The sequence below is a fragment of the Oppia nitens genome, unplaced genomic scaffold, assembly GCF_028296485.1.
Source record: "Oppia nitens isolate AA-2021 unplaced genomic scaffold, nextdenovo-longstitch-racon4-pilon3 scaffold3_pilon_pilon_pilon, whole genome shotgun sequence".
NCBI classification, from domain to species: Eukaryota; Metazoa; Arthropoda; class Arachnida; order Sarcoptiformes; family Oppiidae; genus Oppia; species Oppia nitens.
The window spans coordinates 5859388-5885707 of NW_026533221.1; the positions used below are offsets into that span (position 1 = coordinate 5859388).

General features: G+C 22.5%; 6 protein-coding genes across 8 annotated transcripts in view; 3 read left to right on the forward strand and 3 right to left on the reverse strand.

Annotated features, from left to right (window-relative positions):
* Positions 1-3730: 3730 nt before the first annotated feature.
* LOC128958414 (uncharacterized) lies at positions 3731-4511 on the reverse strand. The gene is made up of 4 exons (XM_054304266.1): positions 4270-4511; positions 4059-4178; positions 3878-3979; positions 3731-3807 (listed from the first exon to the last, which is right to left on the reverse strand). Exons 1-4 carry the CDS (start codon positions 4450-4452, stop codon positions 3769-3771), a joined length of 444 nt encoding a protein of 147 aa, XP_054160241.1. The 5' UTR covers positions 4453-4511; the 3' UTR covers positions 3731-3768.
* A 406-nt stretch (positions 4512-4917) lies between these two features.
* Positions 4918-7894, reverse strand: LOC128957967 (MFS-type transporter SLC18B1-like). Its single transcript, XM_054303781.1, has 13 exons — positions 7660-7894; positions 7383-7478; positions 7250-7323; positions 7042-7189; positions 6913-6981; positions 6753-6855; positions 6549-6688; positions 6287-6480; positions 6123-6218; positions 5983-6057; positions 5822-5915; positions 5084-5165; positions 4918-4922 (listed from the first exon to the last, which is right to left on the reverse strand). The coding sequence occupies exons 1-13, from the start codon at positions 7873-7875 to the stop codon at positions 4918-4920; spliced, it is 1392 nt and encodes a 463-aa protein (XP_054159756.1). The 5' UTR covers positions 7876-7894.
* Positions 7895-11211: 3317 nt separating this feature from the next.
* On the forward strand, positions 11212-12597 carry LOC128957968 (uncharacterized). Its single transcript, XM_054303782.1, has 4 exons — positions 11212-11420; positions 11858-11946; positions 12023-12382; positions 12476-12597. The coding sequence occupies exons 1-4, from the start codon at positions 11212-11214 to the stop codon at positions 12595-12597; spliced, it is 780 nt and encodes a 259-aa protein (XP_054159757.1).
* Positions 12598-13339: 742 nt separating this feature from the next.
* On the forward strand, positions 13340-19430 carry LOC128958411 (TBC1 domain family member 5-like). Of its 3 annotated transcripts, none has more exons than XM_054304262.1 (9): positions 13340-13486; positions 13831-13957; positions 14030-14138; positions 14908-15099; positions 15161-15331; positions 16349-16437; positions 16676-16793; positions 18151-18564; positions 18915-19430. In XM_054304262.1, exons 2-9 carry the CDS (start codon positions 13845-13847, stop codon positions 19398-19400), a joined length of 1692 nt encoding a protein of 563 aa, XP_054160237.1. In that variant the 5' UTR covers positions 13340-13486; positions 13831-13844; the 3' UTR covers positions 19401-19430. The 3 variants fall into 3 exon arrangements, with proteins under 3 accessions (XP_054160237.1, XP_054160236.1, XP_054160235.1); XM_054304261.1 differs by lacking the exon at positions 13340-13486 and adding an exon at positions 13525-13716; XM_054304260.1 differs by lacking the exon at positions 13340-13486 and having other exon boundaries at positions 13732-13957.
* Positions 19431-20040: 610 nt separating this feature from the next.
* On the reverse strand, positions 20041-26306 carry LOC128957969 (cysteine dioxygenase type 1-like). Its single transcript, XM_054303783.1, is given in 6 exon segments — positions 20041-20061; positions 20225-20403; positions 20467-20602; positions 20733-20850; positions 20932-21095; positions 26292-26306. Coding segments are annotated over 6 exon segments (633 nt in total).
* Positions 22297-26320, forward strand: part of LOC128958409 (protein shank-like) — a 40658-nt gene continuing 36634 nt past the window's right edge. The window contains exon 1 of the mRNA XM_054304259.1: positions 22297-22612. The gene's annotated coding sequence lies outside the window, so the exon portion shown is untranslated. The remainder of the gene's footprint in view (positions 22613-26320) is intronic.

Sequence of the window (26320 nt, forward strand, 5' to 3'; positions counted from 1 at the left end):
ATATATCTATAATATATCTGATTAAATATATTATTACAAAGTTAAAAATATTTATTAGTTTTGAAATTATTTGGAAATAACAATATAGATAATATACACAATTTAAATAGATATTAATTTTTAGTTAAAAACGTTAAATGTTTAAATTATAAAATTAAATGTTTGCTAAATTTGTTGTTACATAGTTATCATAGACAGGTGGTTGGAAAGTCGTATACGATGGCGGCTTATCATCAGTTGGCACTGTAGTCGAGTGTTCAATAATTTCAAAACTATTACTATCCTTATTATTGTTAATATTGTTGACTGGATTATTGCGGTTTGTTGTTGTCATTGTTGTTGAAAAATTTTGTTTTAAAGAATATGACAAAAATGCTATGAAAGCTAATAAAACAAATAGCAGTGGTATTATAAAACATATGATATACCATATATAGAGAGTCGAGTTTACATTTTTATAATTATCAGATTTAATACATTTTCGTCCATTGTTTAGATCTTCTTCATAACCCGTATAACAGGTGCACTGCTTATGCTTTTTACTGCAATACCTTTTTTGGTCATAACTATGACAATCCTTATCTGTTTTACACCGATATAGTTGACAAATATCTTGTTTTGTGGTTGTCTTTGATAATTGATAATTAGGCGCACACTTACACTCTTTATTATTACATATCATTGCACCTATAGATGACAGGCCATCGTAACAACTGCTATCGTTGAGACAAAATTCTCCATAAAGTGACCGATTTGTTAAACATTTGCCCAATTTTTCATCAAATGTAAAATGTTTATTACATTTGCATTTATTTTTAAGACATACCATACCATTGAGGTGACAATCAATATCTGATTTACATGACATTTCTTGACACAAACCATTTTCGTCACCTATTAGTCTGGTGTAACCCTTTTTGCACCTACAGGTGCGCATATTTTTATGGCAAACCCTATTTTTGTCACTTTTGTGACAATCATAATCATTATTACAATGACCAATCTCACATTTATCATTTATCTTATTATAATAGTAATTAGGCTTACATTTACAATATTTATTTTCATAGCAAAATTGATTGTCAACTTTACAGGTTTTGTCAGCATTGCATTTGTTGTCTTTGAGATCAGATATCGGACCGCATTTACCATTGATGTCGAGCTCATAACCTTCAGAGCACACAGTGATTGACACACATTCTTGTAAATTGTGATCAAATCTGAAATTTTGTGGACAACTTTTGTTATTTTCTTCCAGACTATTGTATGCCAATTGCATTGATGACAATAACAATAACATTAAATGATAGTTGAAAACCATTTTGTTTGTTTGCCATTTATATTACATGACTTGTAATAACAATATATAAATTTATAATAACAAAAATTAATGAATTCTAATAAATTTTATATATATATGTAATTTAATAATAATTATAAATAGTTATATCAGTAATTTTTGAACCATGAGCAGTTACATAATATAATATAAAGTATAGTTCATATACTATAAAGCTATAAAGTTTTTAACAAATTATATTGCAATTTATTTTAGTTTATATGTTTATTAAATTTAATAATTATATTTGATATTTTAATTGACTATCTTAAAAACATTTAATAACATTTGCTTAATACTAATAAAAAATATGAATATAATGAAAATATAAAGTCAAACAATAAAAATAAATAATAATAATAATTTTGTAAGTTTTATAAATCATAAAACATTTATTTTTCAAACTGCAACTATTTGACACTATACTATTGGTTTTCATGATTTTATAATTCAGTAAACAACTATATAATAATTGTTGCAAAAATTTTATAAGATTTATAGTTTAATTTAGTCCGTATAAAGTTTTATTACTAACTATTGTCTGTTTTATAATAATTATTTAAGAATTGTTTGATTAAATATAGTTGAGCTAAATATAAAAATATGTCATAATTATTTACATATTTAGCAATTCAATCAAATTTTAATAAGTTTTAATAAACATAATATTTCTAATTATGTATTTTAAAATATTTTAGCCAAACTATGCTTTATCAAACATTTCCAATATAAAAAACAAACATGTTTATTTAAAACATTAGTTTATTTTAAATATTTGAAATATAATATAGATATATTTGTATAGAAGTTTATAATAACTAATTTCGATGCACTAATAAACTGATAAAATATATATTAATATGAGAACATACTTTGGAGGCGTAACTTTATAAATAATTATATTAATAAAAAACAAATAAAAAGATAAATAAAGACAATAAAAATTATATAATACCAGTATATTGATAGATAATTATGATTAGTTATATATTGTGAAATTCAAATTTTTGTTTAATTTTATGATTTTTTAAAATTCATAAACAGTTATTATTTTTATATATTAATAAATTACAGTTTACACTAAACGTCATATGTTTAGCATATTCAAAAAATATAATTAAATCGTAGTTAATTAAAATTAAATTATAAATTAATCAATAATAAATTAAACAAAAAAGTAAGTGTAAAATTGATAAAAATAACAATAATAACCAGTATTACTGTAACAAATAGACAAAATATATAACAATTTTTATATTTATTTAATATTAAGAGTTACATAATTAACATACTGTATTAGAATTAAATAGAGATAAGTAAAATATTTTATGCTATAATATTACTAATTTTAATAAAATTACTAATGTTAATATTAATTTTAAACCAATCTAACTTAAAATAGTATAGTGATTCATACTTATTAAATACATGAATATATATGTAAATAAAATAATAGATAAAACATTAAGATTTATGTTTAAAGATAATAAAACAATTATTTATTAAGTATCGAAATTCACTTCAAATTAATCCAAAAAAGATAATTGACAAATGAAATACTTTTATGTAATGAATATTTTTTATATTTTTGACATAATATATGATAAACTATTAAATTTGTAGTAAATAAAAATTTTAAGTATGTTTCTATATTATATAGTATTTCTTAATGCAATAGTTTTAGTGAATAATTTAAATAAAATTGAAAATCTTAATCAAATAGCCGGTGACGATCATGTCATTCAAGACTACTGTTCCCCATCTAATCCATGTGTAAGCAAACACAGTGTATGTGTTGATCGGATATGTTATTGTGCCGCAGATTACCGATACAATAGTCAAAATAATGAATGTGTAAAATACAACTGTTCTCAAAGTTATTCAATTGTTTGTTATTCACATCACGACAGCCATAGACTCTGTTTTCATGGTTCCTGTGTTTGTGAAGAAGGATATGAAGAAAATAACAAAAATGGATACAAATGTGTTGTCAAAAGTCAACAGATTATCAATCGATCAGATATTAGTGTATGGATTTGGGTTTGGAGTTTAATAGTGGGACCGACTATTGTAGGCATAGGTATAGGATATTACATTAGATATCGACGCACTCGATGTCAAACTAAAATACTAACCGTTCAAAATGTATCACAAATTTAATTATTTATACATAAATTTATTGATGAGTATTGAGTCATAATGTTGTAGTTTATTGTAAAATTGCTAAAATATAATAATTAATTTATGATGATTATTATAGCCTATATAATTATTAAGTTATACAATAATTTATACAATCTCATTATTTTGTATAAATAATAAATGATTATAATTTTTGTTTTATAAAATTTAAAATTTTTTTATTCATAATAAATAAATACATTATCAAAGATTATTGCAAAGGTTTATACTGTAAGTACTGTAATATACTAGTCATGTTTAATACCATATACATCACAATCGCAATGCTAAATGTAATTAAAATTAACAAATCAATTGTTAATAACAATAATAAAACTAATCATTTATAAAACAAACCATAATTTCTTTGGCAATATTATCCAATTTCGGCGGCGGATATAGTTTCTCAAGTTTGGCCATCTCTTGGTCGGTCAGGCTTTCATTCATACATTTTTCAAACTTTCAAAAAATAAAATGATTGAATTTATGTGCAATTTTAAATATATTATAAATACAATACATATATTGTATGACATACCTTCTCACCCCAGTGGGCGTCACATTCAAGTGCCTGATATTCCTGATCAGATGGTAGTCCATCTCCCTTTCCCTGCTCTTTCCGTACTTTTTGTACGCATTTCATTTCAATTTCTCTAATCTAAATTAAAGTAATTATTATAAATTAGATTAATTTAATTTTTCAAATTCAACTTCAAATTCAAATTAATTCAATAACAAAAAATTCAGACCTCTTTAGGATTTTTCTCTTCACATTTGTTTAATTTTTTGAAAATATTCGGATCTTTTTCAACACAATATTTTGTATAAAATTCTTTCATACATTTAAATTCCTGCGGAGGGGTTGGTGTTTGATCACAGTTTATATATATTATATACACTATGAATAAATTGATTAAAACAATCTTGTACATTTTTTTATTTCAATAATAACAACCACTTTTCTAATATAACTAACAATAGTTTATGTCATCTATTTGAATATATAATATATTTCAAGTTTATATTGTACTAATTTTATTTTTATTTCAATTGAATAGCATATTGCTGATTAAATATAAATTCAAATTATTATTTTTATTTAGAATATTACTAATGATATTATACTTTAAATATTTTTAACTATTAATTTGTAATATTTGAACAGGTTCACTTTTAATATTATTGTTCAATATTTATTATGATAAACATTATACATATACAATTAAAAATATAAATTTTATGTATTGATACAGTAAACAGTATGTAATATTAATGTAATTTATACTGTAGATCATCATTTAAATAAAATTTTATATAATTAAATTCTGGAAAATTTTATTTCAATAAATTGGTGAAAATTAATTAATTATATAATTATGTTGCATTTTGTTTTGCAACTATTCTATTAAATAGATATAAAAATAATAAAATTATTGAAATAGTATATCTATTGATAATTAAATTATTAATTTTTATTTAAATAACAAAATTTGCTATTTATATAATTTATGAAATATTAAACTGGTTTATTTGTAAAATTTGTTGTTTGGATAATATTATTGCCATAACATACACTCTCTAATGTAATATCTTCTTTTTTATTTGTAAATTTTCGCCATAAATAAAATAAAGTAATTATTGTAATCTGTAATAAAATATTTAATTTTAATAATTAAATAATAAATTAAACAAAACTTTTAAAATAAACATAGTTTATAATTGTAAATAATGTTTAAACTTATTTTACTATTAAAAATAACAATATTAAGTTTTTTTTTTAAACTGCAAATACAATTAAATCTTTTATCTCTATATTATTAATCAATTTTCTTTCTGTCGGTAAATAATAAAACTTATCATGCACACTTATCTATATAATTAATAAAGTTTTGTATCTATCAAAAAACAATACTTTATATTGTATTGTAGATACGTGTAAATTATACTGTATGTGTAAAATGCGTGTTTTATGTTAACAAATAGTTTTGTCACATAATGATAATAATAAACTCATAAACATAAAGAGAGCAATAAAATAAATATAGTAATTAAATATTTAAAAGATTGTAATAGTTATTCTTAATATATACACATAATTAATATATTTTTAAAAAGAATATTTAAAAAGTTAGATTAAATTATAGTTAGATTAAACTTAATGAATCTATAATAGAAATGTTGTATTAAACAAATTGAGTTATAAAATATAAGAAAATATTATTAATTAGAATCAACTTTTATAAATTGTATGTTTGTTAACAATTTTACATTTTTTATGTAAATTTAAAACAAATTTAATACCAAAATCAGTTGAAGTGCAAAGAATGGGAACGAAGACCAGGAATAGTCGAAACTTTCCATAAGTGTTCCCCCGATTACCGGTCCAAATGCATCACTAGTTTACAAAATATAGTATATAATTAATTACTAAAATTTACTACAATTGCAATTTATATGAATACCCCAACGCCTCCCACGTTGTGAACAGTGAGGATAGTATTGCAGTTGTGGAAGAACTTTCAACAAATACATTGTTTCTAACAATTAATTTTGAAATTTGAATTATTTGTTTAAATTGTATGGAAAGTAATAGATATGAAACCTGTTCTCTTTTGTTCCCTGTTCAAATGCACCCACCAATAGAGCACTGATACCCAATCCAAGAAATATTTGCGAAATAATTACTAAATATAATTGGCTTTAAAAAAAAGTTTATGTTATATAATTAAAAAATTAATTCTCAATTCTTTTGGGGACTTTACTTACGGTTCAATTTCAATCATAGGTATGGGACCTATTATTGTTAAACATATCAGTGCCGACAAACAACCTATTAAACTAATTACATATTTTTGTTTGATTTTGTGGGCCAAATGCTCAAAAATATGATTAAATGTAACCAAAGAGACTCCTGATATTAAAAATACCAGCCCTACCATTGATGGCGACAAATTAGCTATCTATTGATATAAATTAAAATATAACATTAAAATTGTTTTATAAAATGTGCATGATCATTTAATTATACATCTTCTAAGTGCAATTCCAATGTTGTTGTATTGAATCCAATGAGAGCACCGGCATTCATAGTCACCAAAACATTGACTAAAATACCTCCTTTTGACATCAATTGCCAATACGATATGTTTCCCTTATTTTCATAAAGTGCTTAACAAAAATAAATTAATCATTTGTTAATATTTCAACATATGTTTTGCTAATTGTTTTTTACTTTCAGTTTTGACAGTTAGATGTATAACAATTGTCATAACAAGAGCTAAAAATGCGAAAACATAAAATGGTACACAAAATCCATAGCCAAATGTCTCTCCCAACTGTTGTTTTTAATATAAATATTTAATATTTTGTTAACACTTTTATTTTTTCTGTACTTGAAATACAAATCCTGCGAGCGGTGGACCTATTATAAGACCAATTGAATAATAGACTTCAATCTTAGCCTAAAATAATAGCGTAATGTATTGAGAAAACAGTAATAAAATAAATTAATTATTGATTACATAAACTTGATTGAGATTTTCAGTAAACTCTAAATAAATAATTGTATAACTCGTTGTAAAATAAGTTCCCATTTGAAAGCCAATCACTAATTGTATGAATATTGCTATCGGTATGAAGTATTTGGCACTAAAACACCATTCAAGAGATCTATAGGTTTATAAAACAAATTAGTGTTAAACAAAATTAATTAATTTGTTAAAAACAAACCCAAATCCACAAATGGATAATCCAAATATGAATACACATATTTTGAGTACATTTTTTGGCTTATATCTTGACAACTGTTTTTAAAAAATTAATCTTTATTTTTATATTCAATAAAATCATTATAATTTTATACCAAATATCTTGATAGTATTGAACCGATAATAAAACCCAAATTAATGATACCATTAATTACTCCAATCCAAGAATCACTTATACCCCGTTGTTCGGCCTTTAAAATTATATATATATATATATATATATTGACAAATTTGCTTATTTGTTCAAATGATTAAAATTTTTAATGCAAATTTTTTTAAATTTTAAATAAAATTACATTAGAACTTTATTAATGTATTGCATTATTTATTTTAAATTTATTTATTTGTTGAAATGATTTGTACAATACATACAACGGATGGGAAGAAAGGTCCGTCCAATGAGGCCGCAGTACTGGTCAAAACACTACCGAAACACAGGACAGTCAGCAAAACCAGATGTTTGGAGTCGTACTGTGTTTTGAATAGTTTACAAAATCGTCGGACAATTACATAACTATTCACTCGTTCTCGACTATTATCGTCAGTCTGAGTGTTTGACTTTACAATACAATCGGGGCTTTTGTTCATTCTATGCCTAACTGAGCACTCGTATGAAATGATTCAACTTTTTCAGACCCTATTTATGTGTTTATCGCAAGTTTTATCATTTAATTGTTATCGGCGTCAAAAAAAATCACACTAACAGTTGTATAACAATTAAAGTTATGTTTATGACAATCATATAACAAATAATCATTAATTCAGTTAATATAACTATTATTATATCTTATTTTTATATAAAATTATAAATTTTATAAAAAATATAAAGTGCATACTTTTAAAAGATTAAAATAGCCATTATATTTATATAGTTATACTGTATATTCAATATCAGTTCAATAATGTATAGGATTTAATTAAATGTGATTAAAATTAACACCAAATTGTCAATTTAAATTGAATATTATAATTTTACAGAATTTATAATAAAATGTAAGAAAACTTATAATTTATTACATTTTTACAAAAAATTAAACTATACATTTAATACTATATATTTATTTTTTATAAATATTTTTTATCATTAACTCATTGTTTTTATTTTTAACTAAATTTACTTAATTTTAATATTTCCAAAAATATTTAAATAAATATATTTATTATTAATACAATATTAAACAACGCTAAGTATAATTAATTAATCAGTTTATTTTTAATATCAATTATCATAATTTTATGATATTCAAAAAATCTTATATGATTATCTTTATAATCAATTAAATTTATTATGTAATTCAATACTGTATATAAGTACATTAAAAAGGTTATTTTATTGCTTAATAAATTAGTAGAAAACATCATTTGATAAAATTGTTAATCAAAATATAATTAATTATGAAATCATTTATTAATTTCATTTACAATTCAATGTCACTTATTAAAATTATACATAAAATTTAAACTATAAAACAAAACAAAAAATAAATAATTTGATAACTTAAATATATAAATATTTAATTAATATTTAAAAATGACATATAATTATAAATAATATTTAATGTGTTTTATAGGAATGCTAGCAATTAAAGTTAAAAATTAACTTTAAAATGAATAAACTATTCTATAAATATTTGTGAATATATTGAGTCATAAAGTTAGACAATAATTATTATATAAACAAACCACAGACTTACATATACATTGAGATTACAATTACTTTTAAAATATTATTTTTATTATTATTATACTAAAAACATTTGTTGAAAGTAGTGTTGCCAAACGTACTCCCGTCGGGAGTATTTGTACTATTTTGAGGTAAAAGTGAGACAATAATCCTCAGTTGTCAAGGAGTATATATAAAAGATATAAAATATTTTGAAAATAACAACTCAATAATAGTAATTTTCTCAAGAATTTTATGAAATTAATATTTTAAAATAAAATTAAGTTAGCATTTATTAATTATTATTATAATATATAGGAATATTAATATATTTAAATATTATTTTATCATAAATAAAAAATAAATTTTTATTTAAATAAAATCGGATATAAAAATGAAAAGCATTTATTAAACTTTTAGTAAACAACAAATCAATATTTTAACATAACATTTCATTAAGATTGAATGATGTTATATTATTGGTAAATTAATGGTATTAATTTTTGATGAAACTAGTAGTAATTGTAGTTTATATTTATTAAATAAGTAAATATTAATAATTAATTAAAAGTAATTGATAGTTAAATAATAATTATTTCTAACCAAATAATTATTAATAATTAATTCAATTATAATTTTAAAAATTCAATGTCTATTCCTTAGGTAATCCTTTAGTTAATTTTTATTTGGTAGCCCTAAATTCAAATTTATCTAATTACTAGTATTAGTTATTATTAAAAATTAAATATAATTTTTAAATATTTATTTTTTAACTTATAAAATTATAATACAGGAATAAAATAAACTGTTATTAAATTAATTAACTTTTTTAAACAAATAAAAATTTATTATTTTTGAATGTTATCTTTTCATTAATATATTTTTATTTAATGCATTCTCAAAGTTTCTTTCGTCAAACAATTTTGTTAATTACAGTATTTATCAATTGAATTATTGTTGATATACAGTGTAAATGATGAACCATTTATGATAGACATATAGATTTGCTTTAATAATAAAATTAAGAAATTTTATAAATTAAATTAATTTTATTGTTACTTAAGTTCATAAATCGTTTATTTATTTCAGCCTTATTTATAAAAGCCTTATAATGTATTTTCTCTAATTTGCAAAAAAATACTAACACTAATCAAATTACCGTTTCCTTGAAATGCATTTTAAAGTACAGGTAATAAAGTAAAATTTTTATGCAAATTTATTTTTGAGAAATTTACTAGAAACTTTCTCATGGAATATTCTATTGGCCCATTTCTTTGTACAATAGACTCCAATATTGTCAATAGTTTGAATTAATTATTATCAAACCTAGTATTGTGTTCTCAATTTAATTGTATATTTTCTAGATATAAAAAATATAATTACATTATTTAATAATATTATAATATATTAGTTATAATTTTGAACATTTAAATTATGAAGACTTGATGTTCTAAAAATATTAATGATATTTCTGAATATTTTATATTTAAGTCAAACATATATTGAAAACAGAGATAAATAAATTGATATAATATTAAATTTTAGTACAGTATATAACAATTATACAAATATACCTTCAATTTGTGAAACATTTAATATATTAGAAAAAATGTAATACAAATTAATTAACAAAATACATTTATACATACAAAATACATATATATCACTTTAAAAAAGTGTCTTGAACCATTTTATCGATACACGCAAGCATTTAGCTCATACTTAGAGTTGCCAACTGTCTTAGATTGACCGGCAATGTCCTGGAATCCTGTTATATATCTTATGTTTTGTTTAACTGTTTATACTATTAATATATTAACATTACAATGATATAAAATTATTGAGATTTGTTTGACGATATAATGCATTTCAATTGCTTTTCTATTTATTAGTATTTAATATTAAATAATGAATAATGAATAACATAGTATTATATAAAACATTGTCGCAATATTTTTAGTATAATATTTATTAGTGTATGTATTTTTACAATATTTAGTACATTGTATTAGCTATAAAATAAATTTCAACTAAACTTTATATGGAATAAAGTATAATAAAGCATATTGTAGTGTATATTATGAACATTAATAGTCAATCAACACAATGTTTAAACATATGGTCAATGTTTAAACAAAAAACATAAACCTATCAAATATGATAATATGAATAATGTTTTGTTGAATTCAATTTTAGTTATTAAAAATCATGTTTTCATTGAATTTTGATAATTTTTCTTAGAAATTATATAAACAATTGAAATGTTATCATTTATAGTGCCAGAGATCTTATTGTTATATGCATCGGATGAATATGAATGGCACAGTTATCTCAGTGAAGAGTTCTCACAAATGCTAGACTACCCGTTGACTATACATCACAAACCTATTGAACATTTGGATGAAGACTACCAGTGCTTTCATGAAATTATAGTTAAGACAAACGCCGTTATCATTATTATAAGCAAAGAGTTTTTGAATTATATATACATAATGTCTGATAAAATATATTCATTGACTAAATATATAAATCCAATAAAATGTTTGCTTTTATTTTGCAATTGTCTTGAGTCGGATGTGACTAACATTCACCGCAGTTTGTTGTGTGGATATCGGGCTTATCATCGACTGGTGGCCACACATACCGATGCCAAACAATTTTCGATAAACACTGTAAAATGTTTAACAAATATATTGGAATTAAATAAAACATTTTCTAAAACACGGGCATTAAAAATGCCAAATAAAAAAATTAACGCATTATTATCAATAGCACCACAATTTGAATTATCCACTGATACTGTCTATAAGGTATAATCAATAATAATTTGTTTTAATTAATTTATATATTTATTTATTAGTCCAGAGATAAAATATATATATTATTGGACTCTCCTGTTAATGATAGTCAACGAATGCATCTATCAATTGGTGTGACAAATGATATTTTCAAAGTTCACTGGAAAAATGCATTTACATTGTATTTTACATTACCAGGTAATTAACTAATTAATTAATTAATTAATTATAATTATTATATCAATTTTATTCTAATTTTTATTGACTATTTAAGAGTTTATGGTGACATCCAACGAGCACCTGGAGATCTCATTAATTTGTGGTCACAGACATTTAGGCACTCGTAGTCTAAAGTGTTTAAAACTTGAAGATAATCAAACAATTTCAAAAAATACAGTCAATAAAGATATTAGAAAGTCATCGATGAAAAGCTATATCAGCGATTCAGCCATCGATTACCACTTAAAGTCGAAAAGTAATCAAATGAGTTATTACGAACAACTCATATTAAAATACAATAGAAGATCACCAATGAATAGATCCACCAGTTTTGACAATAGTCGCCGAAAAGTGTACTTCAATTCGTGTGACTTCTATATATTGCCTGAGATTAATGAGTACAGCGAACATATGGGTAAAGTTTGTTTTTTATAAATTAGATCATTTTATAATTATATAATTATTAATTATATTATTTGATTTTTTAAACAATTTAATCTTTTTATAGCATATTTAACAAATACTCGATCTCTGGACAGAAAAGAGGACAAGAGGTATGTCCTCTACGACATTCCCCGGTCGGCCTCTCTCTCACACATCAACTTTCATGACAGACAAGTGTTTGTTTAAATGATATGAATTAAAAAATTTATTTCATGTATAATCAAAATTTAAATTTTACAATTATTTTAAAAACATAACACAGTATTTTGATACCATTTTGAAAAATCATTTAACTTATCATTCAATTAGCAACATATGTAGTGAAACACATACTACCGGTAATAATAAAACTTTAAAACTATTCATTCATTCAATTATTCACAACTCTGACAGTGTCTGCGGTTGTCATCATTGTATAGAAGTTGACGATACAAATACAGTAACTGTTTGTTAAATGTTTGCCACAATTATTGTAAATTAATAATATTTTTAAAGTTTTTTTTAGTCATTAACCACGAAATATTTGATTCAAATTTAAATTTTTAAAAAACTATTATTTAAAACATAACATTCATATTTTTGCTTAACTATAAATTAATCATTTTTAATGACTATATTGTTATTATAATGATTAAAATAAAAGTTTAATTAATAAAACTTAAATTTAATTGAATTTTCAAATTAGCGGTAAAATGATATGAAAATGTATTCAACACTTGTGAACGCCATCTATGATTCAAATCTTTGAAACAATGAATACACGCATAAAAAGTTTTGTTGCAATGATTTAAGGTTTAGATTATTGAAATGTTTTGTGGATTGAATGCATTGAATATATATTATTATAAGTGAACAACAAATTAACAGAACATATGTTTACTGTATTATTGGATATATTATTGAATGAAACGATTGAATTGAAAGACAATTTAGTATTTGTTATGAATTGAAATGAAATGAATAATAAAATATAAATATTTTTATTTGATTTGATTATCAATTTTAGTGATAAAATGATTTTGTAATATAAATAAAAAACATTTGCAAATAACCGTAAGCTCTCATCAAATAAATTGTATGTAAACTTTACTTATGTATTGATTAGCAAACAAAATAAAATAATTATTAAGTTATTATAAGTCAAATGATATGATATTTAATATTTAATGACTTTTTGTGTAATTATTATAATACAAGTGTTTTACTATTTGTTATGATTTGTCTCATAAAACATATGAATCGTTGTATCGATTGATTGAAACAACGATTGACTATAAAATCAGACGTCTTTTAAGTGATAATTATGTAAACAATTGTTTGACAAAACAAATTGTCACCAAAAGAGTCATTAAATTTTAATTTGGTTTTAATTATAATCTCATTTTTATATTTGCCATCGATTTGGTGACCACTGGCCAGCCGTGACATCCGCTATGAATGTCGACATCAATACTGCCATTGAAGACGACTTCTCTATTATAGAGTCGGCCGAAGAGGTTGTGATTGAGCACAGGATTGAAGACCAAATCAGCAATAATTACTATATGTATGGTATAGTCGATGATATTGTCGTACAAAACAATTAATTATTTCTTCTTTTGAATGATTACTTCATTAGCGAAGAGTACTTATCATTGTTTCACTCGAAAGACGGCATCAAAACTATCCGTCGGACGGCTCTTCAGTCGGGTCTCAGAAGCTGTCGGTTCCGGTCGTTATGTTGGAGAGTAAGTCATAATTCATACACTGATTGATCCGTTTATTTGATGAATAAATTAATGATTTTATCGTTAATTTGGTTTATTGTCGGACTTGACTATAATTACTAAATTATTTATACTTTTGTATAACAGTATACAATATAATAGTGTTATTTTATGTTAAATTTTTATGAAATTTAATATTTATTATCAATGTTTTATTACCTTGAACTGTTACATTATTTATCTCATTTGATAATAATTGTTATTTATAATATGTTTATATTAAAGTAGTTAGACTACTGTTATGTGTTTTTTTTAAATAATTTTATTGTGTTATTAATTATAAGAAATATTTATAATATTGCTCTATAATTAATGATAGAAATTTAATAATTTAAAATAATAATATTTATAAAATATTGTCAAATTTAGCAAACCTTTTGTAATTTAAAAGAAAGTTTATTTACTGTAATTGATTTGTGTTTCTAACCTTATTTTTATTTAATAAATTTACTAAATTGTAGATTTTATAACTAATATTTAAAATAATATTAACAAATTTTAGGTTTTTTACCGCTATCTCTAAGAAAATAAAATAGATTTTCATTAAAACGAAATATTTAATTTTGAAAATTATAATAATTTTCATTTACAGTTAGTTAGTTTTGGACAAATAATTTTATGTAGATTACTACAGTATAAACTTTATTATATATTTTTTATATTACGTTACATAATATTTAATATTTTTACTCATTTTTTATTTGTATTTTTTTTATATAACTCAAAACAGGTATTTCTCGAATCTTTGCCTGAATCTAGTGATGAATGTGTTGTTAAAATCAAAGAGTTTCGCCAGAAGTATGAGTTTATATGCGATAAATATAATAAAGATCCGCGAAATGTCAAACCCGATGTCAATGAGAAGATGATTGAGATAAAGATCATTAATGCCACCGATAATCCATTATCACAGGACGAGGCTGTATATTATGTCTAACATATTATTATGTTTTTGTTTAAATATAATGTTTTTATTAATACAGAGTCAATGGAATCAGTACTTTACGGACAGTGAGCTAAGGTCACGGATTACACAGGACGTGATCCGGACGTTCCCCGAAATAGACTTCTTTCAATTACCACAAATACAAACCGTTATGATTAACATATTGTTTCATTTTGCCCGTGAAAATCCGTCCATTGATTATAAACAAGTAATTTATATAAATTTATAAAATGTATTTTATTTCTATTACTAATAACAGTGTTTTACTATAATATATACGAACCATACCGGTAATTAATTTTTAAAAAAATATTATTTTGATAGTACTGTATAATACTTACCGTAAGATATATTGATAATTACGATAATTATTACCGGTAATCAAATATTTTATATTTTGATTACATCTCATCTATTTTAATATTTCATTGTTGAACACAACTATTTCAAAAGTAAACTTATTTATTTCAATACTCCAAACTATGCTTTATTATAATACATTTAATTCTTATTAAACATTTTAAAACTCAAAAATAGTTTATTAAAATTTTGAGATTATTAAAATTTTGCACTTTTAAGTAAATAAGATGTTTATTTTAAAGGATTAATATTTGTAATACATTTGTAAACAATAAACAAAAGTTTGTTAGGTATTGCACTAAAGCAAAAGTATTGAAATAAATAAGTTTATTTTTGAAATAGTTGTGTTCACAATGAAATAGATACGTTTACTATTGAAATATATTTGTTCAGTCAAATAAATATGTTTACTATTGAAATAGTTTTGAACTACATTGAAATAGAATGGTGAAACCCTGTATTTACTTACCGTAATTATGTTTAAATTTTTATATTGAAAGCTCAATATTAAAATTATTTTTACTATTATATATTTGCATTATAAATTTTTAGACTATCGGTACTTATATTAAGATAATTTAAGTTTATTGAAATTCAAATTTTTTATAATTTATATTCATTACTATAAAATAATATACTATAAGTATTTGTCGATATTTTAAAAATGTATCATATAATGTATTATAAATTATTGTAACCTTTATTATTATTATTTTAAAATCAATAGGAAGTTATTATATAAAGTATATTATAAATGTTTTAATAAATAATGTTAATTTATATACTAGAATACGATTTTTAATATTAATTTAATTAATTTTTAATAATTAAATATAATTTTTATTATATTATATTTGATATAAAGGGAATGCATGAGCTTTTGGCTCCACTTCTGTTTGTCATACATTGCGATCACCAGACCTTTCTTCACGCGGAAGAGATCGGACTCATTGAGTATTGTTTTTGTTTTTTAAATTTTTTATTTATTTTTCATTTAACTTTTTAATTGACTTCATTATAAACTGCTAAACATTAATACTAGTTTTATGCTTATATAAACAGATAAATATTAAACTATATGAATACTATTAAGTATTAATTAAAAGTTTTTAAAATTATAATTAATTAATTATATTATATATCAATAGTTTTACAAAATAAATAATGATATTATTTTACATTTCGGTTTTAGAGATGAAATAAAAGTATTAATGGATCCGCAATACATTGAACACGACTCCTATTATTTGTTTTGCGCTGTTATGGAAAGGGTTGAGGGCTGGTATGACAATCAGTCTATTCAAACCAAAGTAAGCTCACTATTAAGTCAATGATTAACATAATAACAAATAAATGATAAAATCTGTTGCATTTCTCCATATATTTTGTTTGTAACAAAGTATCCGTTGATAGCATAGGACTTTGCAAATGAAATTGTTTGACACTTATTTGAAAGTGTTTGTAATTGGTTTGTAAATCAAAACAAAAGTTGTTTCCAATAATTATCATTAAAATCAATACCTATTGACAATAAAAGACAAATATTATTATTTTTATAATAGACTTAAATCAATTACCGGTATTTACATTTGTAAAGATTTTTGCAGTCATTTGTTAAAACTTTATTTTAAAGTAACTTTTATATTACACGGTTAACATAGAAATGAATTATATGACTGAGACATTTGATAGTTTTTATTTGTGTCAAAATATATCGATAAATATTTATTTTTATTTTTTCAATATTAAACGATACTTTTTATCTTACTTAACATAACTATTATTTTCAAAATAATATTTAATATATTTATGTTATGTTAAGCAATATTGCGTTTTATAACAGTTTAAATGATGTTTTATTCGCACAAAACATGTTTTTTAAGTTACAAATTGTAATATAATGCTATTTGATATGACATCTCAAGACAATCATTCATATAAAAAGTACAATAACTGAAATGAAAATTATTATAATAGTTATTATTATCGTATAATTTGTTAAAACTTGACTGAAATACTGAAAATTTTTACAAATTTATCTCTTAATGAAATATTTCTTCTTTCGAATGAAAACCTAATTTTCAAACAATTCTTAGATAAAAAAAATACTATAGAAGTAAACCAAAGAACCGGTTGCCGTCTGATTAAGATTTTTATCTTAATATTATATAATCGACTAATGAAATTCACAATAGGTTTATATGACTTATATTGTAATTTGTGAAATACATTCATTCACTCCTACATTCATAAACATTACTATTGATAAAAAATACTATATATTTAAATTAAATCATTATATTTTGAAAATATAAAAATAATTCAGATTTGCATTTACAGTACTATTATAGTATCTAAATTTTAAAAAGTATATTATAATATACTGTATTATGTAATATGTTTTTATGATTATTATTATTAATAATTTAATATTACATTAGTTCACGATTTTTGTTTTATAATCACAGATATATTCTATAAGGTTTTACTGCTTTATTATTTGACATTTGTTTACCCCATATTTTAACATATAGTACAGTATATACTGTATAATATATAAAATCTAAGTAAATCACTTATTTTAGTTATCTCTTAAATCAAAGTTCCTGATTTTTAAAAACAGTTTAAATAATTTATTAATAATTTAAATTTTATGTGTTATAATAGTCAGATACGTCATTAAATAAGGAGCCGTTTTCTGGATCGCCCGAAACGGCACTGTTCTCGGTGTTGGGCGTTAAGCTTAAGATGATTAACGAACAGATAGTCAAACGTCAAGACTATGAACTATATAATCATTTGATGTCAATGGAGATCACACCACAAATATATGGTATACGATGGATGAGACTTTTGTTTGGCCGCGAGTTTCAAATGCAAGATCTGTTGGTCATTTGGGACGCAATTTTTGCCGACGGTTTTGCATTATGTGATTACATATTTGCGGCGATGCTTCTGGTTATCCGCAAACTATTGTTAGTCAGCGACTACGCCCAATGTCTCTACCATTTAATGCGATATCCATCAGTGCCAGACATTCATTACATTATCCATTTGGCACTTCATATAAGAGATCCATTGGTACGACAAAAAGCTTTTGAATTTTGCTATGATTTTGTTGATAACAAATGGCTTACTGTAGTCTTAAATAATATTTCAATGAATTGTTGAATGAGTTTTATTTATTTATAAAAATTTTATATAAGTTTTATTTTTAAATACATTTTTATTAAAAGTAATGCATTTTTTATTATTTAGATACCAATATTTGTAATTTTATAATATATATATATATATATATATATATAATATTATAAACAATTTTAGATTTAGGAAATATTCAAAACTAAATTAGTTTTACAAATTAAGTTGTATTTTATTATATTTGATTACAATATATAAGTAAATCCCAATTTATTTGTTTTGTTCAGAATTATTCGGAACCCGTCGGTTATTCTTCACTAGTGATGCCTAACATAACAGTAGATCACTCGCCAACCCAACAGTCCAACTCAAACTTGAGGCGATCACCTTCTGCTAAGATTAATGGACAGTCTATTGTTAGACCGACAACTCTAACCATTCAGATGACTGAATCGTCAACTCGTAAGCTCTCTAGCAATGAATCACAGAAGAAAAAACTAGAAAAACGAATCAATGAATTGACACACATTTCGTCCATTGATTTCCCTAATGATGACGAATCGGATGATGTGATGAAACATGAAAACTATGAATTAAAACATAAGATTGAGTATTGTTGGACTCATATGACCACACAATTAGATGTTTTACAGAGAGTATTGGCCAGAGAACAGCTCACACACGAAGACGAAGCTATGTTGGCTTTGGCTGAACTCAAGAAGTGTCGCGATGTCCTCAAAGGAACTCTTAAGTTCTCAACAAATAATCATTAATTTTTAAGCAATTTTTTAATTAATAAATCATATGTTTTATTAATTTTTAATATTATTATAGTTATATTTTGATATTAATTGTTGTATTTATTGAAATATTTTATATTTAAAAAATATTTTATGCATAAATAAAACTATTTGTTACATAATTTTTCTGATTTTGTTTAAATTATTTTTTATCAAAATATTTTTTTATTTTGTTTTAGAAAATAAATAACAAAAACATATTTAATTAAATATTTAATTATAATTTATTTTAAGAGAAGCTATTTATATGAAATTTTATTAATTATCGTAAACAATGGTAATTTTAATTTAGAAATAATATTTTTTGACCTAATTTTTAATTGCTAGTTATTTTAATAAATAAAGTTTATTCAATTTTGTTATACTAAAGTACAGTTAAATAAAATTAGTTTTGTAAATTAATTATGCAAATTAAATGTTTTATGAATACAATTGAGTAATAAAGTAATAATATTTATAAAATAAAATAGAAAATAAGATATTAAAATATAATCATTTATATACATTATTACAAAGTTGATAAAATATAAAATTAGTTTTTGTCATAAAACTATTAAGCATTGCATTTAATTTAAAATTAAATAACTATTATACAGTAAATTAATAAGTTTTGTCAAAGATTTCTTAAAGTAAACTTATTTTGATAATAATAGTAATAATTAATACATTTCAATATTTATTATCTCAATAATATTAAACAAACATAAAATATAATTAACTTATTTTTATATCTATATTAAACATTAAAGATAATTTAAAATAATTTTTTTTGTAGATATGTCAGCAATGTCTGGGACTCGACAATGTAAAGGTGTCCGCAAACCGTACTGACTATAAAACGTGAGTTTTGTGTTTTTACTATTTCCAGTACTTTTGTCAAACACCTGACACATATCACCCCACAGTGAGATATAGAGATGCAGTGATACCGGACCCGTCGCACCGGGATTTTCCACGTGATGTATATCCATTGAATCTAAGATCAATAATAATAAAATAATAGTTATTAAAAGTGGTTTAATCATTATAATTGTAATACCATTAATATAAGTAACACTATTCAAAGGCATTTCATTTTCATTGACTACTTTCAACATTTCATTACTGTTGTCATCTTTAGACTTATTATTGTCGGGCCATTCATAGCGTACTTCTTGCAGCTCTCCGGCCAACACCTAATAAAATATAAATAAAATCCATCACTAATTATACAGTATATACTGCATATATATTTACTATAAATAATTATAGTGTAATAGTTATATTGATTTAATTGTTGTAAATACTATGAAAATAAATTCATACTTTCATAAAGCAATGTGAGTCTGAGTTGTCGTGTATACGCGATTTGGCCGCACGGGTCCAACAAACTAATATTAAATTATATTTTCCGTTTCCGTTATCCACCAAATTTCTAGTATATCTATATATACACACAATATTTTCAAATTTTTTTATTTTATTTATTTTATAAAAGTAATAATTTAATTAAACAATAGACAACCGATTAATATGAATACATAGATATATTCATCAAAGTGAGCAATCATTTGGATTACTTTCATAAGAAAGCATCAGATTTTGCCCGTAATCCACATCTATCTCATTGGTGGCAAATGCTTGACTTAAATGATATATCAGATCATCTAATGTTTTATTAATTGGTAACTCTTAAAAATTATTATCATTCATTATATTATATATTATATACAAATTGGTTTAATTAATTTAAAATATATTTTTATTATAAAATTTTACATTTACTAATTGAAAATAATATTAATATATATATATATCATAGTCAAATTTTTATCTAACTACTGATACTGGAAAAATGTTAATATCTTCTTAAATATTTAACAGATTTTGATGCAATTTATTTAAAATAAAAGAATCAATCTTCCGATTGATAAATCTTAAATAATCAAATTTATAAAAAAAAATAATTACACTAAAAAATAGATTTTTATTAAGTTAGAAATTTTGATTATTCAAGCATAAAAATAAATGTTTATAAATTTTAAAAACTTTAACCGAATAAAATAAATAATTAAATCTAGTATTTTATTATGTTTGTTTATAGTAAAATGTTATGTGTGTTGTTAATAAAATTTAAAACTATATTTTTTTTATAAAATTAAACAACTCTTCAAATTAAAAATTAAAAAATTAACTATTAATATAATCGTTGTCTATGGACTGTTCACGTATAATGTTACAAATACATGTAATATAATGTATTTATTATTGAATAAATAAATTCTAAAAATATAAATTCTTAAATAAATTTTTTTTAGTATAATTAAAATATTTAAAACTTTGATTATTTAATATTTTATTAATCACATGATTGACTCTTTTTGTTTAAAATAAATTCATCAAAAATTCTTATCCAAAATATGATACACTTTTAACAGTTAGGTTTGACTCTCTAAAAGCACGACATATGCATCGATCGGCTCTTATCGATCGGGACTCTCAACTACCAGAGCTAACCAAACAAACATACAGACCATAACATCGCTTTGTTATTATGGAAAATGTCGGCACAATTGTGGTGAACAACTGCTTGTGTTTCTCTAACATTCAATAATTATATATTTAATAAAATTAGTTGATTTACAGTTAATATCATAAATGATATTATTTAATAAATTTAAATTTTCATATTATAATTACTAATTAATAATTAAATTAATATATTCATAAGTTTACTTCAACTACAATATTAGTTGTTTATACTGTAATATAAATTAATTAATTAAACTCTACTTATATTATGATTTAAACTAAATTAAATAAAATTTAAAACTTAATATACAAACAAAACTTGAAGTTTACAACAATTATAACAATTATAAGACGATTGTATCGATATATTCATTGACATCAAGTGCTGAACAGTGAATGACAGCAATAAAACCGATTAATAGTTGTGTTATACTATACAACTGTATAACAATCTAATGGTTATCTCAAACAAACACAACCAGTGATCGGACAAAACAAACTCAAGTCAGTCCTCAAGAGTTTCATTGAAAAACACAATCGAGAGGAATGACTGACTCGAGTTTGACACAAAAGATTCAAGACTTGATCCATAAAATTGAAGACTGTTTTTAAAAACATATTTAAGTGTCGATGTCTTGACTGTTGTGCTAACGGACAGCAAACTATTATTTCTGGTAATTATTAGTAATAATATTATATAATTTATATTTAGTTAATAAATTTTAATATGTATTAAGTTTAATATCATATATTTTATACAACAAATTATTAAGTAGTCTTAAAGAAGGAATGGTATGGTATGGCCGTGTTTGGCCATTTACATCCCTCTCCACACTTTTTGACCAATATTTAATAGTTTTTAGTAATTTAAGAATAAGAGAATTTTTTGAAAATGTTGTTAATTTTTCTGGAAATTCCTCCCATTTATATGGGAATATTCGGGAATATAAAGAATTTTTAGGGAATTTTCCCACCTTGATTTTGTAATTTTAAAAGTGCCTTTTAAAAATTTAATAAAAAGACACCCCTATCCTACACCCCCTCTAAAATCCAATACCTGTTATGATTATTATTTTTAATTTGCTTAATAAATGGTTGTAAACAATTTCTTATTTAATTTAATAACATTTATATATTAACTCTAATTTTAAATTAATGATTAAAAGCGATATTAATATTTATATATTATAGTATTTTTTGAATTATTGATTAAAGATTTATTTACAGTAGTTTTAAAAACATTTTTTCAAAAATAAAACAAATTTAAAATTATTTATGCTGGCATATAAATTATATTAATCATATAATAATAATAATCTAGAGTTTAATATATTATAATAAAAATAAAAATATAATTTATAATTATAAGTTTAATTAAAGAGAATATATTTTAAACTCGACTGTTTTCGACTGTTGATATTATATATTAAATATCTGGTAAATCATACTTTAAATGTAAAAATGACCAAGGACATAATTATGATTAATATTAAACTGAAAAGTATTGTAATTTATATTTTTTTAGTGATTTTACTTAGAGTTGACGTTTGATTTGATGTGAAATGAAATTATATTTTAGTTCAAATGAATTCTTGCGGAGAATATAATCAATACGAAAGTATTTGATACTATAATTAAAACAAACTGAAAATTGCTAATTATTTTACTGTTAATCTTACTTTCAAATAATATAACTATTTTTTATTAAATTCTATTAATATATTGAGTTTTGACATAAATGAGTTGTTGGTTATAATTATTATTAATAAATACCAATTGTTTTGGTCTAACATGAATTATCCACATTTTCTTTTATAAATATTTCTTAGACATGAATTACTGTATATTATAATGTATTTTAATGTACAGTTGATATGAATATTTAGCATATAATAATAATAATACAATTATAAAAGTAAATTAAATTTGAAACATGGTAGTACATTGGTGCATTATATTTTGTTATTTATTAATAAAAAAGCATCGATTAAATTATACATTAAAATAAATATTAGTTGTAGAAATATTTGATTTTTGATAATTTATATTTCAAATGTCATATAACGTTAATATTAATATTCAATTTATTAGTCACTAATTTTATTTTGATAAAATGACAAATTAATAATAATTTGCATTTTATTTGTACAGATTTAAAATTTCCAAATACTGATGTTTGAGTTAGTTTATTGATATTAATAAAACATTGTTTGCTTGAATTACACAAACAAAACTGCTTTATATGTGTAATAAAACCAAAAAACACTCCTCAAAACTAACAAATATACACAAAAAGTAAAACTAACGAAACAAAGCCTTGAATCTAAAGCACAGGTAAGAGGGATAGTCAAGGGGTCACCCATAAAATGTTTATATATGTCTAATGAATTGTAAAAATTGATTGTTATGTCAATGTATTTAAATGTCTTTAAATGTATTTACATATACAGATGACATTACAATTGTTATACTATATGTAAATTTGATTAAACATAAACTCTGTTTAGTAATAATTGTGATCAATATCTATGAAATGCTAAACAAATCACTTGATTTTGTATAATTAGTTTTACAGTACTACTAATAATACATACATTGAGATGCAATAGTACTGTAATGTATTTGTTGTGTTTTAATGGCTTATACAGTGAAAACAGGCAACACTCACATCAATACATTTTTCTAAGAGATAATACATAAGCCGTACGGCCGGTGCTCTTATGCAAGAAGTGAAGGTTGTTGTCTCTTCACTGGTTATCTTTTCACTTGAAATGTATGGTATGAATGGCGCGCACTCATAGCGCAATAGCCCTGACTTCACTCATACAGTGTGTTATCCACCAGTGAGAGCACCGTTCAGTTACATAACTGAGCGGCTGATGAGCTGATCTCTCACTTGTATCGCTAGTTTTAGCGACTGCTTTGAGGGCCCCAAACACCAAATGAGAGAACCTATGGTTCCTCACTGTCGATGCTTTTCATAAATATCTATAAGTGCTGCACAGCTATTGCCAAACTAGTAGTGAAAGTGTATCATTAAAATTATTAATTTAATATAAAGTGTAATAACTTTTAAGAAAAGTTTGTTTAATAAAAAAATTTATTAATGCTATAAAATTTATTTCTAAATTAATTTAATAATAAATTGAAAAAATGCAAAAATAATTTTGATATTTGATTTTAAAAATCTAAATTAATTATATAAATATAGTTTTTACTTTATTTTTATGTTTTTATATTTTTTAAATATTATTTATAAAAAAAAATTGTTTATTTTGTGTGTGGTTTTAAATACATGTTAATTAAATATAATTTTTGTGAAATTTTTATATAAAAGTTCAATAGTGTTTATATTTTTAATTATAAATTGATATAAAAATACATCCCTATCCTATTACAATAGATATGTTTTATTAATTAATGGTCTATTAATAATATAAATGTCAATTTCATGTATATAATTAAGTGAAGGTAGACGTTGTAATGGATATAAAGTTATTATTTCTACAATATTTACTTAACTTTAATTGCATTTGTTGTAAATATTATTCGAAAGTTTATTAAAATAGTTTTTATATTTATTTATATAAAAAGATAACATTTTGATAAGATAGGACATACCATAAAATACAAAATTATTATTATTATTATTTTATTAATATTTTTATTATTAAATAAAAAACGAATTTAACATATTTTCAAGTGAATAAGTACACAAAAATTTATGTTTCCTAATAAATGTGTTGATATATATTGTAAAAAATATATATTATACACTCTATGTTTTTAGTTAATTATTTTTGCAACACCAAATTATAATATAAATTTTATAAAGTTTTATTTGTATTATAAATATAGTTAAACATATAATAATAATAAATAATATAATTATAAAAGTATTCAACGTTTTGAAAGATTGCCATATATCTCATGTCATTGTGTTTTATATACATTAAATAATTAATTCAGTTATTAAATTAAATTACAAAAATGGCTACACATATACTGTTTATAAATACGATATATACTGTATGTTTGTGTCCACATAAAGTCAATGTGTTTTGTCTCTAATATTTATATCAATGGTTTTGGTATTTTTAACTTCAAATATTAAATCAAATTGTTTATAAAATATTTATATTTATATATATATATACTGTATAAAACATTGAAGCGATATTAACTTTATCTGTGTGCCTGTTTGTGTGGCATATAATAACTATTGGTGCACAAAATGCATATATAGATACATTGAAAACCACATACACAACAACATACTCGACAGCTGTCTTGTGTCTACTGTTCCTTACTATTAATATATAAGCAAAAAGGCATACCATTGGCCTCACATACCATCATCTCCATCATTGCTCGCATATCAC

What these genes read in the sequence shown, in the direction of transcription:
- LOC128958411 (XM_054304262.1), top strand. Translation starts at nt 13,845, where the DNA reads ATGAATGTCGACATCAATACTGCCATTGAAGACGACTTCTCTATTATA. An exon ending in ATCAGCAATAATTACTATAT is followed by an intron (nt 13,958 to 14,029) that starts GTATGGTATAGT and finishes TTACTTCATTAG; the next exon opens with CGAAGAGTACTTATCATTGT. An exon ending in GAAGAGATCGGACTCATTGA is followed by an intron (nt 16,438 to 16,675) that starts GTATTGTTTTTG and finishes TTTCGGTTTTAG; the next exon opens with AGATGAAATAAAAGTATTAA.
- LOC128957968 (XM_054303782.1), top strand. Translation starts at nt 11,212, where the DNA reads ATGTTATCATTTATAGTGCCAGAGATCTTATTGTTATATGCATCGGAT. An exon ending in ATTGTATTTTACATTACCAG is followed by an intron (nt 11,947 to 12,022) that starts GTAATTAACTAA and finishes TGACTATTTAAG; the next exon opens with AGTTTATGGTGACATCCAAC. An exon ending in TGAGTACAGCGAACATATGG is followed by an intron (nt 12,383 to 12,475) that starts GTAAAGTTTGTT and finishes ATCTTTTTATAG; the next exon opens with CATATTTAACAAATACTCGA.
- LOC128957967 (XM_054303781.1), bottom strand. Translation starts at nt 7,875, where the DNA reads ATGAACAAAAGCCCCGATTGTATTGTAAAGTCAAACACTCAGACTGAC. An exon ending in TCGCAGGATTTGTATTTCAA is followed by an intron (nt 6,856 to 6,912) that starts GTACAGAAAAAA and finishes TAAAAACAACAG; the next exon opens with TTGGGAGAGACATTTGGCTA. An exon ending in CAGGGAACAAAAGAGAACAG is followed by an intron (nt 6,058 to 6,122) that starts GTTTCATATCTA and finishes ATTAATTGTTAG; the next exon opens with AAACAATGTATTTGTTGAAA.
- LOC128958414 (XM_054304266.1), bottom strand. Translation starts at nt 4,452, where the DNA reads ATGTACAAGATTGTTTTAATCAATTTATTCATAGTGTATATAATATAT. An exon ending in AAGAGAAAAATCCTAAAGAG is followed by an intron (nt 4,179 to 4,269) that starts GTCTGAATTTTT and finishes ACTTTAATTTAG; the next exon opens with ATTAGAGAAATTGAAATGAA. An exon ending in ACGCCCACTGGGGTGAGAAG is followed by an intron (nt 3,980 to 4,058) that starts GTATGTCATACA and finishes ATTTTTTGAAAG; the next exon opens with TTTGAAAAATGTATGAATGA.